The sequence below is a fragment of the Lytechinus variegatus genome, chromosome 8 (genome assembly GCF_018143015.1).
Source record: "Lytechinus variegatus isolate NC3 chromosome 8, Lvar_3.0, whole genome shotgun sequence".
In the NCBI taxonomy this organism is placed as follows: Eukaryota; Metazoa; Echinodermata; class Echinoidea; order Temnopleuroida; family Toxopneustidae; genus Lytechinus; species Lytechinus variegatus.
In genome coordinates this window covers 13,663,970-13,682,903 of record NC_054747.1, presented here as the reverse complement: position 1 = coordinate 13,682,903, position 18,934 = coordinate 13,663,970, and the positions used below count along the sequence as shown (strand labels likewise).

At 36.1% G+C, this 18,934-nt stretch overlaps 1 protein-coding gene across 3 annotated transcripts in view; it reads left to right on the top strand.

The window, feature by feature from the left end:
• The window catches only part of LOC121420012 (neuronal growth regulator 1-like), a 59,415-nt gene that overhangs the window by 32,945 nt on the left and 7,536 nt on the right, over positions 1–18,934 (top strand). For all 3 annotated transcript variants that reach the window (XM_041614533.1, XM_041614532.1, XM_041614530.1), the window contains 3 exons: positions 217–417; positions 14,189–14,311; positions 16,778–16,934. In XM_041614533.1, coding sequence (XP_041470467.1) covers positions 217–417; positions 14,189–14,311; positions 16,778–16,934 — 481 coding nt within the window. The remainder of the gene's footprint in view (positions 1–216; positions 418–14,188; positions 14,312–16,777; positions 16,935–18,934) is intronic.

Genomic DNA, 18,934 nt, shown 5'->3' with positions numbered 1-18,934 from the left:
TTGGCAAGAGTATTACCAAAATTCAAAGAAAGAGTGTGTTGATAAAAACAAATACAATCCTGCCTCAATCCTCGTCTCCAGCTGAGCACTAAAAAGTGACCTTGCAATAGGCTAAAAGGGAAATTATAAACAATTATTCATTAACTAGTTTACAATGTATCTAAACAAATCTATATTAATTTTAAGCAACAATGCCTCTATCGTCCTTTCATACAGATCCAGCATCGGTTAGAAGGATCCTCCCTAACGAGGCGCCCTACTGGAGTCCTGCCGAACCCAACCGGGTCTACTTTAACGAATCATCGAACGGGACACTCACGTGCCTCGTCGATGGATCCCCGGCCCCCATTGTGACGTGGTGGAAAAAGGATAGGCCTAGCCGGATGACCAAGGCCAATCACCTGATTATTGCGGCCAGTGAGTATGATCATGACAATTGTCAGTCCCTCCAACCCTTCTTCTCCATCTCTCTTTCTCTATCTCTTCATCTATTTATCTATCTATCTATCTATCTATCTACAATGTATCTATCTCAATGATTTTCCATTTCCAACAATTATTTACAGCAAGTTTTGATGCATATCTTGATACTTAATCAATAAAACAAGGGATCTTTGTAATGAAGATAACCATATTATCTATTTATCTATCTTTCTGTTTATCTATCTACCTACCTACAGGTACATATCTATCTATCTATTTACCTATCTATCTATCTATCTATCTACCTATTTACCTACCTATCTATCTATATATCTATATATCTATCCATCTATTTCACTTATTTTCCATTTCTAACAATAATTTACAGTAAGTTTTGTTACATATATCTTAATACATAATCAACAAAACAAGGAATATTTATAATGAACCATATTATCTATCTATCTATCTATTAACTCATCAACAAAGGAACACTGAAATTCACATAATATGATTCGTACAAGATCTAGGCTAATCATTTTGATGATCTTTGGAGGTTGTCATGGTGATACACATAACCCTGAGGAACTGGTTAGTCCTAAAAAAGGACGGATGGAAGGTGAAGTGGCGAAAATAAAACTGAGGATCGAAGAAAACTTAGGTCTAAATGCAGATATGTATACAACTTTTCATAAAAAAGGGTGAAGATCAGAAGAGAATAGCAGATGAATTAACATAAGTTGAATGGTTTGACATCGTTGAGTACATAATCAGTTGATAGGGGTACATTTTGTTGAGATAAGTTAAGTGGTCCTCGCAACAACGAGTGGACGAGTATGAGATGCGATGAGGAATATTCACTTTCCGGTGCAAGTTGGCTGTCCCTCATCAAGAACTATCCGGTTCACGAGAATAAACTAAGATTTGAATTTTGACCTTTAAGCATGTTTTATTAAAGCCACCACCCGGAATTCATGACTTGCAGTTCGAACCACGGAATGCTGTTCTCGAAACTGAAGATGCAGGCATTGCCATGCCCAGTAAACGTTTACTGAGGTTGATTAGTAAGGGCGTGGAAGGGGTCATGTGGGTGGGAATGGCAAAAGCTCTCAAGCTCTCTCCTGTGTGGAGGAATCATGATCACTTTGTTCTCATTCATATAATATTCAGCATCCCCCTGCCCCCCCTACCTTGATAAACCGAGGGTTGCTCCACAGTACAGAAATAATTCTTCATTTGACGATTTTCAGGCACAAATGGACACATCCTTGTTAAATATTGAGCAAGGATAATGATCAATCACTGATGATATTCATAATGCATGTCCCTCCGCAGAGGTAATGTGCAACCTTTAGGTCAGTTTTGACAGGGTGACCATATCGAAGAGGTTTATGGTGATAAACGCGTGGTCAGCCTTGCTTGTCGGCTCGAGAATTAATCATTCAGCTTTTTGTCATTATTTAGGATCTTGATCTTATTTCGACACAATGTTTATGGTCACGAAAAGGCCCGATTTTTGTCTTGAGTAGATATGAATAGATTACACGAGGCTCACTGTCTTGTTCAGGGCCCCGTTGCGTGGAAGGTAATACTATGGTAACTTCACCATCTAATGGTGACTACCATGGTAATAACGCTCAACAACCAATTAAAAACAAGGATTCTGTGAAAGTTTTCATCACATGGCAAAGTTACCATTATGATAACTTTTATGAAAAGGGGTCCAGGATTGGTCAAATTTTTAAAACACAAATTAAAGCGGAAAAAGTATGGATCACTTACAAATAGAAAAAAATATATTTTCATATGTATATCCGATGTGTGTGTGCCCGTCCGTTTGTAGATTGATGTATTTATGAAATGAAAGTCACAGTTCCACATAAATAATGATGTATATTCTTCTAAATCTGATTTCTTCAATCAATATACCACAAAAATGTGATATCAGAACAAAAATTCTGAATACTTTCTTTCGCATGAAACGTGTAATAAAAAGGTTTATACTGCAGACCATTGATTTTGCTTCTTTGGGTGATAATGAGGTCTAGTAAAAAAAAAATCGAAACATATTCTCAACGATAAAGAAAAAAAAGGGCAATAAGACATTCTTGCTAAAAATTTCAGCTCACTAGAAGAATTAAGCTTTAGATTAATATTCGCTTTAATTTGTCGACTTTGTTCAGCTTGGAAACAAAGTATTTAAGCTGTGTGAGTCATCCATTTCCATCTTACTCAAAAACATATTTCTTCATGATCACAACAATTAACGAAGATGATTACATTTTGGGGGAATCTTTTTGAGTAGCAATGTAAAGTGATCTTTTCTGTAATGCATGCCGAACTATCATCGTTATGTATTGAATTATATTATAATAATTTCGTCCATAAATGTGTTTTTTATGATCCTTGACAAGCGCAATTTCGTCTTTAGAAATACATCACTAGTCAGGAGGCGGTTTACGTGTTTTTATCAAATACATAATGCCTTTTAAACTCTAAATTGATCATGCATTATTGATTAAAGTATGAAAGTAATTGTAAGCACTTCATCGTTAAGCTTTAAAAATTATGCGACATTAAATAAGTTCTGGAAAAAAAAACATTGTTAAGCTTTGAGCATTTATTTTTACTAACTGCGGTGAAATATCATCTCGTCAAAATATTAAAAATATTATGTAGTAGTTTTAGTGCATACATGTATACTGCAAATGTATATTTTAACATATCGATTTACTAGTTTAACTTTCCTATGTTATTTATGTTAATTGGGGGTCAAAGATTAAAACAATATTTTAAATGTTGTGTATAATTGCTTGCTCAAGAATTACTTAAGGGCATACAGTGTGTCATGGACGGACCCTTTTTTCCATATATGTTTTTTTTAATTCAGGAATATCGATCAACTAATTTTTATTACCATCCCTGTGAAAGAAAATCATTATTTTATCAAGATTTATTATCAGTTGGCTTTTCTAATTCGTTCAGTTTTTATCCTTAATTGCATCATATTTTTCTATTGACTTGAAGAAAGATTCAATATGTTGGAGATTGTTAGTCATAATGATGATGCTGTCATGGTCTATCTCATATTTGTTTGGCGACCTTTTTTCACTGGTGTGAAGTGGGTGGCATTTGATGAATAGCTCGATGTGCACTAAATGGTCCTTTTACACGTATAACGTGGGCTGTATCTAATGTGTATCATGGCGTGTGATAAAGAAGACATTTGTACCAGTGTGAAGTGGGTGGTATTTAATAACCAGCTTAGGGCGCACTAGAAAGGACCCTTTTACACGTGCGAAGTGGGTTGGGTAAAGTAGCGTGTGATAGAGAGGACGTTTTTCACGTGTCAATTGGATGGCCTACAATGACTCGCTCGGTGCGCGCAGAAGAAAGGCGATGTTAAATCCATGGTAATAGATGGCGTTTCAGAAACGAGTTGAATAATAGATTTTGTGGCTTAAATGATGAGCGACTCTGATGACAGATTTGCATATTGCAAGACGAGGAGGAGGAGGAGGAAAACAGGTTCAAGGGAAGATATTAAAGTTAGAGACTAGTTTGGGATCGCCTGTGATCAATTCCAGTGAGATATCAACATTAAAATGCTTTCAGTTACAATTAAACGATTACGATTTAACTGTATTGAGGACGTAGGAAGCGATGGTTACGATGGTGGTAATGACAATTGTAAAAGTGATGATGATGAAAATAGTCATAGAAATTATATTATTGTAGTATGGAAGACACGATAGATATATAGGGCAGCAGTAAAAGTAGTAGTAGTAGTAATAGTAGTAGTAGTAGTAGTAGAAGTAGAAGTAGTAGTAGCAGCAGCAGTAAAAATAGTAGTAGTAGTAGTTATGTAGCAGTAGCATCAATAGTTATGTAGTAAAAGTAAAAGCAGCAGTTAATATAGTAGTGGTGGTAGTAGTAGTAGTAGTAGTGGTGGTAGAAGTAGTAGTAGTATAGAAGTAGTAGTAGTAGTAGTAGTAGTAGTAGAAGTAGCAGCAATAGTAGCAAAAGTAAAAGCAGCAGTTAATATAGTAGTGGTGGTAGTAATAGTAGTAGTAGTTGTAATGGTAGAAGTAGTAGTAGTATAGTAGTAGTAGTAGTAGTAGTAGTAGTAGTAGTAGTAGTAGTAGAAGTAGCAGTAATAGTAGCAAAAGTAAAAAGCAGCAGTTAATATAGTAGTGGTGGTAGTAGTAGTAGTAGAAGTAGTAGTAGTATAGTAGTAGTAGTAGTAGTAGTATCAGCAGTAGTAGTAAAAGTAAAAGCAGCAGTTAATATAGTAGTTGTGGTAGTAATAGTATCACAAAAGTCATTTACTTACTGTTTTATTCGCGTTTTCATCACTTTGGATATGCGTATTTACATACATATTTTATGGTTCTGGGAATTCTTAAATACATTCATATTTGGCCCCCAGTGTACTGTCAAAGATAAACAGGTCTGGGTACCAAGAGTGCTGTAGTAGTAATATATTCATATTCCCGTATGAAATATATATTACATTATTCATCCTCTTGCACTTCAACCAGGTTAGCGGTTCTGGGGCCCGTCTTACAAGGAGTTGCGATTGGTCCGATTATCCACAACTATGGAAAGCCAGTAAAACTCTTACGTAGCCTTAGTGCAAGCAGTAGCCACAATCATAGGTTTGGGTTTCCTGATATCATTTCGAATTCAAGAGGCCTCCTTGTCTTAACTGAATAATTTTAATTAGGGAAAGGTACATTAAATAATAAACGTGTAAGAAAGCAATTTTCATTGAATACAATCATTAGGTGATTTGAAAATGGCCGTGTCCATGATGATAAATGTTACCTTCGACTGTTGAAATTGTCACGTTCATAAGTCTTGATTCCATGTTTGCTGACAAGCAATTATTATCATCCTGTTCCTCGGCCAAGTAGCATGGCCCGGTTTATCAAGCCTAATCTATGGTGTTCTAACATGCACAAAGATTTTTGTTTTTCATTTCAGTATTAGCGTATTTAAAGTGATTGGTTAACATTGGTTTGACTTTTAAAAAATCTGAGCTAGAAGGTCACACTTGTCTCCTGTGTCTGTGATATGTTACAAAAATGAAGTCCAGAAAAATCGCGTTCGAAAATAATTATTTAGTGCTTCAAAAATTGAAATTTAAGTGACTGGGAACACCATATTAATTTCATCCAATGCACTTATGTGTACTATTTAGTCGTCTATTAGACGCCTATTTACAAAATCGGGGTTTGCCTTGTAGTTTTAGCTTTTCATTCTCAATAATGGTTGTTTTCAGGGTTTATTAGTTCTAATCATGCACTTGTACACATGTTTCATCTTGGTTTCAGAATGTTTTTAATCGGCTGCTCACAAAGTTAAACAATACCTTTAAAGCCTTCACGCTCATCAATCTTGATACCATGTTCGCTGACAAGCAATTATCATCATCTTGTTCCTCAGTTGAGTAGCATGATCCAGTCTATCAAGCCTAATCTATGGTTTTCTAACGAAAGTTTTTGTTGTTCATTTCAGTATGAGCGTCTTTATCTGATCCATTGTATATAAGAATACATAACGTGTCTTAAAGTTGTGTGTAAGCTATAAGGGTCATTATCATAAGCCTGATTCATGGGATTCTAATATATAATAATATTAATTATGATGATTTATATTGTGAAATTTGAATATATGTATATAATCAACTGCGCATTACAGTACTTAAAAGGTGAAGTAGTTAACAAGATAGGTATACAAAAGAACGATTAAGTTATAATTGCGGGAAAAGGAAAGCCTACTGTCTCTAAAAATGCAACAGGACGAAATTTATTTATTGTAACTCTCTTGAAAAAGGAGGTTTTTAGTTTATTTTTGAACAAGGTAACAGATATGTATATTTTTTTCGTTTTGACTGTTGAGTGTAAGGCCGATCATCATACACCTGATAAAAAAAATCATAATCACATTTTCAAGTTAATTATATGGATGATTACCATAAGCCTAATTCGTAGTGCTCTTAGTTGCATCTATGTTTTTGAGGTTGAGTTTAAAGGTGATTATTACAATCCCGTCCACGGCTTTCATAATGAGACATAATGTTTTTGAAGTTCAGTATAAGGATGATTATCCCAAGGCTGACATATGGTGTTCCTAGAAGCATAATGGTTTTTAAAGTTGACTATAAGGGTGATTATCCCAAGGCTGACATATGGTGTTCTAAGATACTTTTATGGTTTGGGGTTGAGTTAAAGGGGGGTTTTCCTAATTTTATCCACGGTTTTCTTAGATGCATAATGGTTTTTAAAGTTGAGTGTAAGGGTAATTATCCCACGGCTGACATTCTGATGTACTTAGATGCATAATGGTTTCAAGTTTAATTAAAGGGTGATCATCATAATCCTAATCAATGATATTATAATAAAGACAGGTTTAACAAGTCTTGTATTTTAGAGTGCTGGCAAATCACACGAAAATAAGAGAGAAACCAAACCAAAAAAAAAAAACAGAAAAAATCATCATCATGGATGTATAATGGAAGCAGCATCGAAATGCTATCTTTATCATCATGATCTTATAAATGAACAATCTACGAATCATTTAAATTGGTGATGATTAACTATTCCGCTTCATGCTGCCATTTTTTTTACCAAGAATAACAGATTACAGTGTTTGTAATGGGTTACAAACCACTTGTTAAATCGTAAAACCTATACGGGGAACTTATGAATATCTTATGTATGCCTGTAGTTCTTGTCTAGTGGTCGCGTCCCAGGGTTCTACCACATGGTATGGTAAGGGGTTCGATTTCATTTTTTTGGAAATACCTTGATTCTGACTCTTTGCTTTCATATAAGCTCAAGATCATTTGATCGAATCCCATTCCCCCATCCCCCTTGACCAGACGTGAACTACACTTTGTCACTTTAAGATGTCTTTGGATACCCGGTAGAATATTGTCAGTATGGCGTATGAGCTTTAGATCTTATGTTAGAATGGTCCACATGGAATGGAGAAAGTGCCTACCTTTTGTGGGATTGTAGATAACAATAGAGTTATCTACTCAGTGTTTATACACTGTTAGAAAATTCGTCCTTAAAATAAAAGAAGTTCCTGCAGCAGAGTCTCGAGAACACCTGTAATCTTACCAAATTGCGTAATCTTACAGGAAATTGGTATTGGGTGTATGGAACCTTACAAATTTCCTTTAATAAAACACCCTTTTCAAACAGACCTGATCTGTTAATTGCAGAAAAATTCCTGTTTTATGAATTTACAGAATGATTCTGTGATTGCTCTTTGCAAAATAGTCTTTCTTTTATCTGTAAAATCAGGGTATTTTTAACAGTGTAGGTTTCTATGACATTTGCTCCGGCGACAGTTGCTCCGCTCTAAATTCCACACACTCATAGAACAACCAAATTAAACCCTAGACTTAACACTATACCCTAAGCTAAACCTAACTTAAAATCATATTGCAACCCTTTCATCTTAGACGAAATAAAACCTGTAACAATTGTCGCAAGAGCAAAGGTCGTGTATTAAGAGCTCTTCAAAAGTGGAATAACCATGCAGGAAAAGAGCGAGGTGTGGTCACAATGGGTTCACATATTGGACAGTGTGGAAATGCTCAAACTCAACAATGACAAGCTATTTACACCCTGTGGACACCCCGACAGTGTGACTGTTCACAGAGTGTTCACATGGCCGACTATGTGAATATGTGATTCACACTGTTGTTATGATTACAATTAAACAGTGTGAAAGTGATGTCACAATGTGTTCCAAACTGTGAGCACACTGTGGGGGCGCTGTGTTCTTGCCAGAAGGGATTTCTACCTTCTATCACTACTACAATTGCCATGTTTTTTTGTATGTGAATACTTTTAAGGCCACAATTTGTGACCTTTGTCACCACCCCAAACCCCCAATATGTCGCCGGGTAAGGGGATCTTGTTTCTGTTTCTGTTTTGTGGTAACTCCCGCAAGAACTCGGCAGGACAGCATTTTGCTGGTAAACGCCAAGCTGGTATATAACCAATTACCTATGAAACTTTTGTAAATAAAAAGCGAAAATAGTAATTTAGTCTCCCAAATCCCCCCAAAAAAGCTTATCTGAAAGGACACCGTTACACAGTCTGCTCATCTCATGCTTGAGTTAACCCCAAACTTCAAACCTCGTTTTCTTCTTGCATTTTAAGCTCTTGCTGAGTTTCCTCTGCATTCAATCAAGTACTTGTAATGTTTTTTTTTGGTCAATTTCAACATATTGTATATAATTCAAAAGCTTAGGAAATGATTCTTCAAGCTCAATAAATATCTCAATATTAATTTTGGTCGACCTATTGTTGGCTTTGAGGTGGCAGGTCACATTTTCAATCGAAGAAAATAAAATAATTTCCACATTCAAGTCTTGCATATATTTTCCTAATCGAGAACGCGTGCACAGATTTTAATCAATTATCTATGCAGCAGTGCATTGCTCTTATGCCCAATCATGCTAGCCGTTCAATTTCATTGATAATATTTAGCTATTAATACCTTGGTCACATTTGTTCTACGGCGGCCGTACGGCGAGTCGAAAACAGCCGTTTTAACACTTGTTTGTACTAGCTACATATAGGTGGTTTTATTAAAAATGAATAAAACGGCTGTTTTCGACTCGCCGTACGGCCGCCGTAGAACAAATGTGACCATGGCATTACTAATTGATGTTGAAATACAGGATATTGGATCTTTTAATCTGCAAAGTGAGCGTGTATAACCTTGTCCTGGGCTCCCAACATTACATTAAGCGATTGATTTTTGGCTGATTTATGTAATTGGTTGCATTGATATTTGTGTATGATCAATTGTAAAAATCGATCCTAAAATTAATCGCTAAAGCTTATGTTAATGGGTCCTCGACGGGAGGACGGGAAGGACAGATATAAACGTGAGAAAAAAAAATCGGAAGGTCATTGATTTTATACCAATAACGATATATAGATTTCCGTTGCTCTGGCAATTATATACTGAATACACTCACGTATCTGTTTGATTTAGATCCGCTGCAGTCAAAGTTGAGTGTGTTCATCCAGGGATCCGTTGCATAAAATTTACCATTATGGTAACTTTTCCATGCACCGGTAACTGAGATGGAATCCTTGATTCTGATTAGCTGTTGATTAGCGTAGCCATGGTATCTATCTGTGGATGACAAAGTTGCCATAATCGAAACTTTTATGCAAAGCGGCCCAGGATATCGAACTGATTGACATCCTATGGTTGATCACATGTATTTAGCACATACAGAAATGAAAGAAAAACAGCCTACGTTTTCAAAAAGAAAAAAAATGCTTCCTCTTCCATTTAGGTTGGAAAAAAACGTCAAAAATGTTTTTTTTTTGAAAAGCAATAGTAATTATTCACTTACTCTTTTTATATTTTAATGGATCTTTTTATAAGGTCACATGATATGGTTCAAAATGACATTGTATCTTCTGAATATATTGATTTGTTCAAACTGCTTTCTTAATCCTCCTGCCCGATAACTGGATTAAGATCAAGAATATAACATGAAGCACCAAAAATAAAAATCATAACATAATGTGTTACCAAAAATTATTAACTTTTAAGGAGGATATCACTAGCATTCTAACGTAAGTGAGTGAAGAAATATGACATATTTCTTCACTCACTTACGTTAGAATGCTTGCCCGCTGATGTGCGTGTAAAACAGACCTCATTCATTATTATTGATTTTGATAATTTGCCCTTTTTTGTAAGACGTGGGAAGCAATGGAATGTAGTCCCTGTAAGAGTAAATTAAGGAAGTGGTTTACTTAAGGCTTCTCGGCGTCGCCACAACCCTTTAGCTGCGTAAAGCAATAGCAGGTTAGAAGTTTAAAATGACGTGGATCGTGTGGGCTTGATCAAAGGAAAATGTTTCATCATTACAGCAATTGCTGTCTTTCTGGAGTAGTGCAGTCATAAACGGTACAAGTGAGATTGCTACTGTATCTACTATTTCTACACATCATAAACACAGCTGCTTCCGCTATTCACCTGTCTCTGCATATAAATTGACTATAAAGCCTTGACTAAGCGGTTTGTTCCCACTGCCCTGGAATCAAGGGACAGCCTTGATTAACCTTCCTTTATAAAATATAACCCTTCCCTTTCCGTATTCAAAAGGAGAATAAATCATATTTAACTGACAACTACAATACTTTAATTCATTTTCTATATCACAGGCTTTATCGTTACTTTATGTTACGTATTTAGGAGTGTTCTAGGTGTTGTATATTGTGTTTTGGCGGGGAATAATGTGTATTTGTTTCTATTGTTGGCAGCACCAATAAGGCCTCTCTGCCTTTTAAGCTGTCTCCTCGATTCATAAATAATTTCTGTTTCTTGTATATTCCAATATGTTTTGTAAATGTTTTTTTTTTTATATATGAACGAAATTAATTCATATGAATGAAAACAAGGGGCAACAAGAGTAACATTATCGAAGGGGCCAAGTAGAGATTCTGGTCCAGAATGTTAGGTGACCCGACTCCGATTCAGAGTCATGTTTCATGAAGACATGTTATAATTACAAATGCACAATTTATATAACAAGTTTGCTATCCATGCTATCAGCCAATAGAATTGAAGGATTTCAGTCGATTTGAACTGTTATTGCATTTAAAAGACATTATTTTAACAACTTTAATGAATCGGGCCCCTATTCCATTATTATGTTTGCTTGAGGATGTGCGTGTGCCTCTCGTACTTTTATAGTCTATTTCTTTGTTCGAGGCAACTGCCTTCATTTTATTTGTCATATTGCGCTATATATATGCCTATATGAATTACGTGAATTAAAACTGTAAGTGATTTGGATCATTTGGTCAAAGCGCGTAATAAATATTGGGTATTATTATTATGTTTAATATGGGATATTACATAATGAAGAAATATAATGTGAGTGTGGGGACTATGTGTGCGTAATACAAGGGATTGAGTATAGGTGTGTGTAATATAAATGGATACAGTAACCGTTACTGTGGGGACACAATTTTTGTGTGCTTAGAGGTCAAACGTAAAGGTATTAGACGTATGTGTGTGGGAGGGTGTGTGAGCATGGTGAGTGTGTGTGCGTACGCTTGAGAACGTTTAGGTTATTTTGTAAGATTCCCGTGCAGTTACATACACACACCCTCACCCACACACAACAAAATTACGGTTGCCAATTTGGGGATAGTGTGAACGATACCGGAGGCAAAGTGCCTCCTCTAAAAACTATGAATAAATGATAGTTTAAGTTGACACCATCGCGTCGGTGCGGACTCCCCACGAGCGCTATAAAGCGTATTGTCGCGACGACATGCTTACAGTAGCGGAAAGCCGTTTATCAGTGAGACAATATAAAATTGGCAACCTTTAAAGAGAAAGATGGCTTTGGTCAAAGGTGGACAAATCACAAATTTGACTCGTTTTCCAAACTGGAAAAAAACGCTTTCGTTGGGGTCCTTCGCAAACAAACATAAATATCAAACATGGTGAAATATTCAAATTTAAACAAAGAATAGAGCAAAAAAAAAATATTAAAAAATGAAATAGTGAAAAAATCATGATTAACTATGAAAAATAACATAACAAATGAAATATGATACTGTACAAATGTTAACTAAAAATTAAAGAAAATTGTATGTACACATGAAAAGAGATAAGATATGTACAAAATGAGGAGTAAGAATAGAATAGATTCCATCAAGTCTTTTTTTTATTCCCATTGTGCCATTTCCCGTTGAAATTGTTTAATATCTTTTATGAATTTTTGATATATTATCTTCTGTATCAGGTGTATATTCTTTATATTTGGTTTATTTGAATATTTATTTCATTTTTATTTTCTGATATATTTTATTTATTGTAATTATTGCTGATAAATTTTGTTGGAAAAATTGAATAAATGAATGAATGAATCGGAGGCGTTCAGGTAATTAATTCCACTGCGATGGGCCTGTGTTAAGAAATGATTTCTGGAAGAAGGTTGTCAAGAATATTGATAAGAGGGTTGATTCGTTTTTTTAGATTCGTCCAAAGTTTCGGAGCTGACGAGTGCGTGCAATGTTTTTTTTCTCATTTCATCGTCCCCATTGGTTGTTTGCTATATTGAATAGCGAAAACACGAAGCAAGAACCGAGCCTCACATTGCGCAATATGTAATTTATTTTAATTGAAAACCGTTGATCCCTTCATTAAGGTAGGCCTAAATGCCAGTTATGGTAACGATATCAAAATGAGTTTGTACATAATCCAATAAAATAACCCCAAAGTGTCTGTTTGTATAAATAAACAATATGAGCCAAAGGATTCTGGAAGAAATTGTGTAATTGCTGAGAAATTAGCAAATAAGCATAGGATTCGGGTCAAGCGTCGGGCCGACATTCAAAGCAATAATAATAAACTGTTCCACGTGCGCTTATCTGTGTTGGTGATCTTCAGTGTAAACATTTTTCATCGTAGATTTCAAGATTTCACAAAGTTCGGTTGATGTAACTGTACCAGATCTAGATCCTCGATAATATACTCACAATTAGCCTGGTTTTGCAGACTTTCTCATGAAATCTGTATTTACTGCAACTACTGATATTTCTCTTTAACCATTCATCGGAATTAATTTCATTTTCAACAGTTTTATATTGAATGGGCGTGTGGATTGTTTGTGATAACCATAGAACGTAGACGGCGCCAACCAAAACGTTAACAATATATTGTACTTTCCTTGTTCGTATCGTGTAAATCACCTTTACTTCCCATTTAAGTCTAATTATCATAAACTGGGACCACCTTCCAGTGTGAGAGAAGATGAGCATTGGAAATCCCTCCAGCGCTGTATGTCTGTCTCTGTCTCCATCTCCCATCTCTCTATGCATCATTTTCTTTTTCTATACTTCTTTCTCTCTCCCTTTCTCAATCCAACATGAGGCAACATGGGTATCCAGTCCCAAATTTAGGTCATGACGAATGAATCAATCTTCAAATGTATTCCAGTCACGTTTGATGTAAACAAGCACACCTATTATCCGCCATCGTAATGATATTCGGATAATAAGTTTGAGAGAGCAAGAGACTGTCAGAGAGAGAGAGAGAGAGAGAAAGGCTGAGAGAAAAAGGAGTCTTAATGAAATTATTACAAATCGATCCAGGTCATTGTAGTTTGATAAAATACTCTTGCTAATTATACTGCGGTTCGCGTTCACACTTTTCTCAGAATCGGACCAAGGTCTAGATTTGATGAATGAATGACAACCGTGTATTAATCGGCTGAAAAAAGGTACATGATTATTTCAAGTAAAATAACTATTAATTATCAAAACATGGGTTTAATCTTTATCTTCATGATGATGACGTCGGTAATGATAAAAATTGTAACAACAATAATAATGATAAGGAAAAAAGGAGATGAAGAAGAAAAAAAAAGAAGGACAGGAATATTCATGATTGTGTTGATGATAATGATGGTAATGGCAATGGCGATAATGATAATAACATTACTCTTTTTATTTCTACTACTACTATGATTTTTACTAATACTACAACTGATATTGATAACAATGATCATGAACATTTGCTCTTGTTCTTGCTGTGACTATCAGTAGAAGTACTAGTATCATGTACTTTATTATTATTATTATCAATATTAATGATAATGATCACTGAAATTATCAACGTCATCGTCGCGATCGTCATCATGATCACTTTTATTTTGTTAAATTGGCAACTTATTCATCGTTCCTTCTCATTTCAGGTGATAACATTACCCTGTTAAATATATCCCGGGAGCAGAGTGGACAGTACGTTTGCGACGCTGAGAATGGAGTCTCGGGTCGTGACCCCCCTGACAGCAGGGTCATTGATGTCGTGGTTCAGTGTACGTCATTTTCGGTTCTTATTATTGATTCAGCTTTGATATTTTTAATGTTACAGCTGAGTTGTAAATGAACATTTGCTTTCCTGAATTTGCCTTAATATGGGCTTTACTGATTTGTGTAGAGGGAGAAATCTTGAAAAAAAGTTGAACGAAATGCATTAATAGTATTTCTTATAGGAAATATAAACAGAAATAAAATATGATAGAATTTTGAATAGATAATTGAGCAGTATTCAATGCTTGACCCGTGCATAATAACGAGGTAAGTCGATAGATGTCAACTATGATATAATTTGCTTCTCGTAATATTAATAGAAGTTCATTACGGAGTGTTAGGGAGGATCGTGAAAGTGATATTTAAGTCCTTTTAAGGAAGTTTTTTTCTGAATTGATGTATGCTGAATACTTAACATGCCCTCTGTTTTTGAACGATTCATTGGAAATTAAGCAAAGACGGATCTTAGATTTTTTTAAAAGAGTGGAGAAATTGGCTAGTGATTTTGTCAGAATTCTAGCAACCACAAAAATGTCTTGCCCCCTCAAACGAATGATAACTCTCACCTTAAACGGGGTTCACTGCGGAAACGATAGCGTTAAGTTGCTCCCCACTACTTGTACCAGTCCAACACCAGTGTTATATTCACGTGTAAGCTCGACCACATTGGCGTTATCATAACATGTTCTGTTGTAGGTTCAGCGCATCTCACGCGGTGAGCCGCGAAGCTCTCTCAGATGGGCCACTAGAAGCTCCAAATGGGAAAAAATCGGGGGAAACTATACCGGAGTATAGTTTCTGTTTCTGTTTGTGGTAACTCCCGTATGAACTCGGCAGGACAGCATTTTGGCTGGTAAACGCCAAGCTGGTATATAACCAATTACCTATGAAACATTTTACGTCTAGGTTTATCAGTCATAGTGGCTGACGTTATAGACGACAGATATCACTCTAGGGCCTTTTTTTATCAAAGTGGAGACAATGGCAGAGTTGGGATTCGAACTCACAACCTTACGATTATGAGTCCAATGCTCTAACCACTGGACCACACGACCCGAACATGTTTCGTCCGATCGGTCTACGTGGGTCAAACAATACTTAAGCATGCTTTAGGTATCATGCATGTTGCAAGGCATGCAAACGCACACTATGACGGTTTCGATCTAACTTAGATGTGAACCTCGTGTGCATGCGTGTTGTGTATATGGTATATAATTGTCGCCCATGTACCGGACATTTGCGAATGCAGATTAGTTCTCAAACTGTTTGTTTCGAATGTGCTTCCGAGCTTTGTGTTCAAATTTAATGAGTTATTTTTTTTTCATCAAAATGGACGATTTTCTAAAATTTTGGTAGGTGGGCCTCTAAAAAAATATGAAAGTCAAAGCGGTCCTCGACTAAAAATAAAGGGGGTCGAGAAGCGCTGTGTTAGTTACCACTTGCATGACTGTGAAGTTTGTTTTTCAGTGGTTCTGAGTGACTGGTTTAGTCTCGGCTAGTCAGATGCAATTAAGGACTCGAAGTAGTTTATCTGTCGGTGATAAAAAGGGAATTTTTCGCTCCAAGACGTACGGACGATCTCGGCAAGATTACAATAGATGTATTGAAAATACAGCTTGGAGGTCTTTGTCGAAAATTGGTGAATCGGTAGATTCATCCAAGGTTTTGGAGCTGATGAATGATTGCAATTATGTCGTTTGTCCAAAGTCTAGGTGGGTGTTTCATAAAGCTGTTCGTAAGTTAAAGATAAATTCCAGTTTTGGTGACGATCTCAAAATGACTTTTTACAGAATCTAATATAATGACACCCAAGTGTCTGCATGAATAAAAAAATGTGCCAAAGGATTCTGGGAGAAATTGTGTAATTGCTGAGAAATAAGCGAAATAGGCGCGGATTCGGTGTCTTCAGCAATAATAACACACTGTCCCACTTGTGCCTATCTGTGTTGGTGATCTTCAGTGTGAACGTTTTTCAGCGTAGATTTCAAGATTTCACAAAGTTCAGTTTATGTAACTGTACCAGATCTAGATCCTCGATGATAATCTGCCAGTTAAGCCTGGTTTACAGACTTTCTCATGAGATCAGTGTTTACTGCAACTACTGGCATTTCTCTTTAATATGTTTAAGAGCGACTTAACGGCTGGTGATCCTTTCTTTTGATAAGTGATATTCACCATTAAATGTTTATTGGTGATTATTTGGAGTGTAAGAGAGGTTCACCAGTCGTTCTTAAAGTCGATCTCAACTTACGAACAGCTTTATGAAACGGCCCCCTGGACTAAAGTGCTGTTTTGATTCACAAATTTTCGAAAAAAAAAAAATTGGTAATGTTCTTTGAAATGAAGAGCATTTGACAATATATTTTCTCTTTGTTTCTTTAATCCTCCGTAAGTCACGGTGCGGAAACTTCCTAATCACTGACAGAACTCCTCATGAAGCTCTCGCCAGAATTTTTTTTTCTCTCCCTCAGATGCTCCCGAAGTACAGACCCTTTCTCCAGACATTCGCGTCGGGGAAGGGAAGTATCTTCTGCTCCAGTGCAACGTGAAAGCTGTACCGAAAGCCAGATTCTATTGGATGAAAGACAATAAAAACCTTACGCTTACATCACAGAGTTCAGATAACAGGTAGGAATGGGCGGTGTCCATACTAACCGTGTGGTATGGCTTCAAGTGTTCTAGATCTGACCATAACGGTATGGTGGAGTTTTCGCTCTACTGTGCACGAAGGAACAAAGAACGGAGTAAATGTATTGTTTAATGCCCATTTGACAATGAATAACAAAGAAGTCTTTGTCTTAAATGGGTGAATAAAAGCAGCAGTTTTGTCTTGTACTCGGGACAAATTATATAGTTGCAAATTTTCGTCGGCTCCGACATTGCCCTGGAAAGCGAAGGTGGTGGGGAAGCTGAAGCACCCCTAAAATTACCTTGAGTGTGTTTCGTGTATTATGCTCCATCGGGAACACCCCTAGTATTCTGGAAGATGTGTAAAAATGTAAAAATATAACCAAAAATACTTTTTATTTCGTAATGAAGCCTTTTTCCTTTTTTTTGCTTTTCAAATTTCTCGCGACCAACTTGATTTCCATTTTTCTTGTGAAAACTTTTTTTTCTTTGCTTTTTGCTTATAAAATTTACCTCAGGGCCCTGAGCTCCTAAACTTTGGCTCCGGTTCACGAAGGACTTTCCAGCTGATCTTTTTCGTTTTACGGGCATTTTCAATACATTTACTGTGTTTTTAAATCCGTCGTGCGCTGCGGTGCAAAATCTCCCTGTAATCACACCAATGAGACTGACTCGAGGGTCCCTAACACAAAGGTTTGCGATTAATGTACACTTGATTTTCACTATTGATTGTACATTGTAGTCAATGCAAGCAGTCGTAGAAAAAAAGTTCTTCGATCATTGCTAAGCTTTGTGTTACGGGCCCCAGATCGACCAGATCTATTACGTTATTTCCAAATACATAATGCCATTGTTTGGATTAGAGTCGGTTTCGTTGTGACGGAAGCATAACACTGCAGCGACAATCCAAAGAACATCCCGACATTGGTTGCGCCACTGCGCAAGAAAAGATGGGGATAATTGTAATCGGATACCAAGAACGCTTTGAGAGATCTATTTGAGAAATAATATGTATACATATAGCATGAAAACCAAACTATGAGCTTTGGTTTACCTAAAGGACCGACATGAAAGGCCTAGGTAATCTTCATTGTAATATTCAGGATTTCCTAGCTTTCACTCTTGTGCAGGATCAACAACACATTAGAACTAAAATAATATCGACTATCTTGGATAATATTTTAAGTTACCTTTCTTAATCATATATAGGACAATCTTCACTATAATGAATAAAAGCAATCAAATGATCTTTTAATTCTTTCTTTTATTTTCATAAAAAATGAAAACTTCGACTATTTTCTGATAAAAGATTAAGGTTTATCGCTCACTTTCTGTCAATAATTGACATATCAGTATGATAATTATGGGACTGCAATCAAACGCAAGTCCAATATTTTAAACTCAACTCAACTTCAGCCAATCAACAGTGCGCATTAGGGCCTTGAACTTCATATTTTGAGTTGTAATCAAACACAGCTCTCTCTCTCTGCGGCGAGCCCCTGGAAAATTAAACAGCGTATGTCGACGTACGCATGCCAAGCCGTTTAATCAGTAATTTGTAGTTGTTGATGTCAAAATTTGAATTCTCCCTACCAGAAAATCGATTTCGTTGTATAAGAAATCATTCCTGTTTTAAGATCACGATTCTTGATATCAAGAAATTGGATTGAATTTGATTTTATTAAATTGGTTTTGAAAACTAGGCAACTCTCAAGCTGATATATTCAATCTACCAAAACGAAAAAATACAAATACATTACACAAGTCATGAATCAACTTCAGATAAAAAAAATACTTTGACATTGTCACCACTGATAAATGAAACTTGCCAAAAACAATAAGAATTTAAAGGTCTTTCAGCGGCTCGCCCTAGTATGTATGAATATGCTTGATAAATGGTCAAGGTTTCACAAACCCATCAGACTCACACCTTCCAGTTCTGAACACAAAATGACTCTAATACTATCCTATTTCATTCACGAACACCACTTTCTAACCAA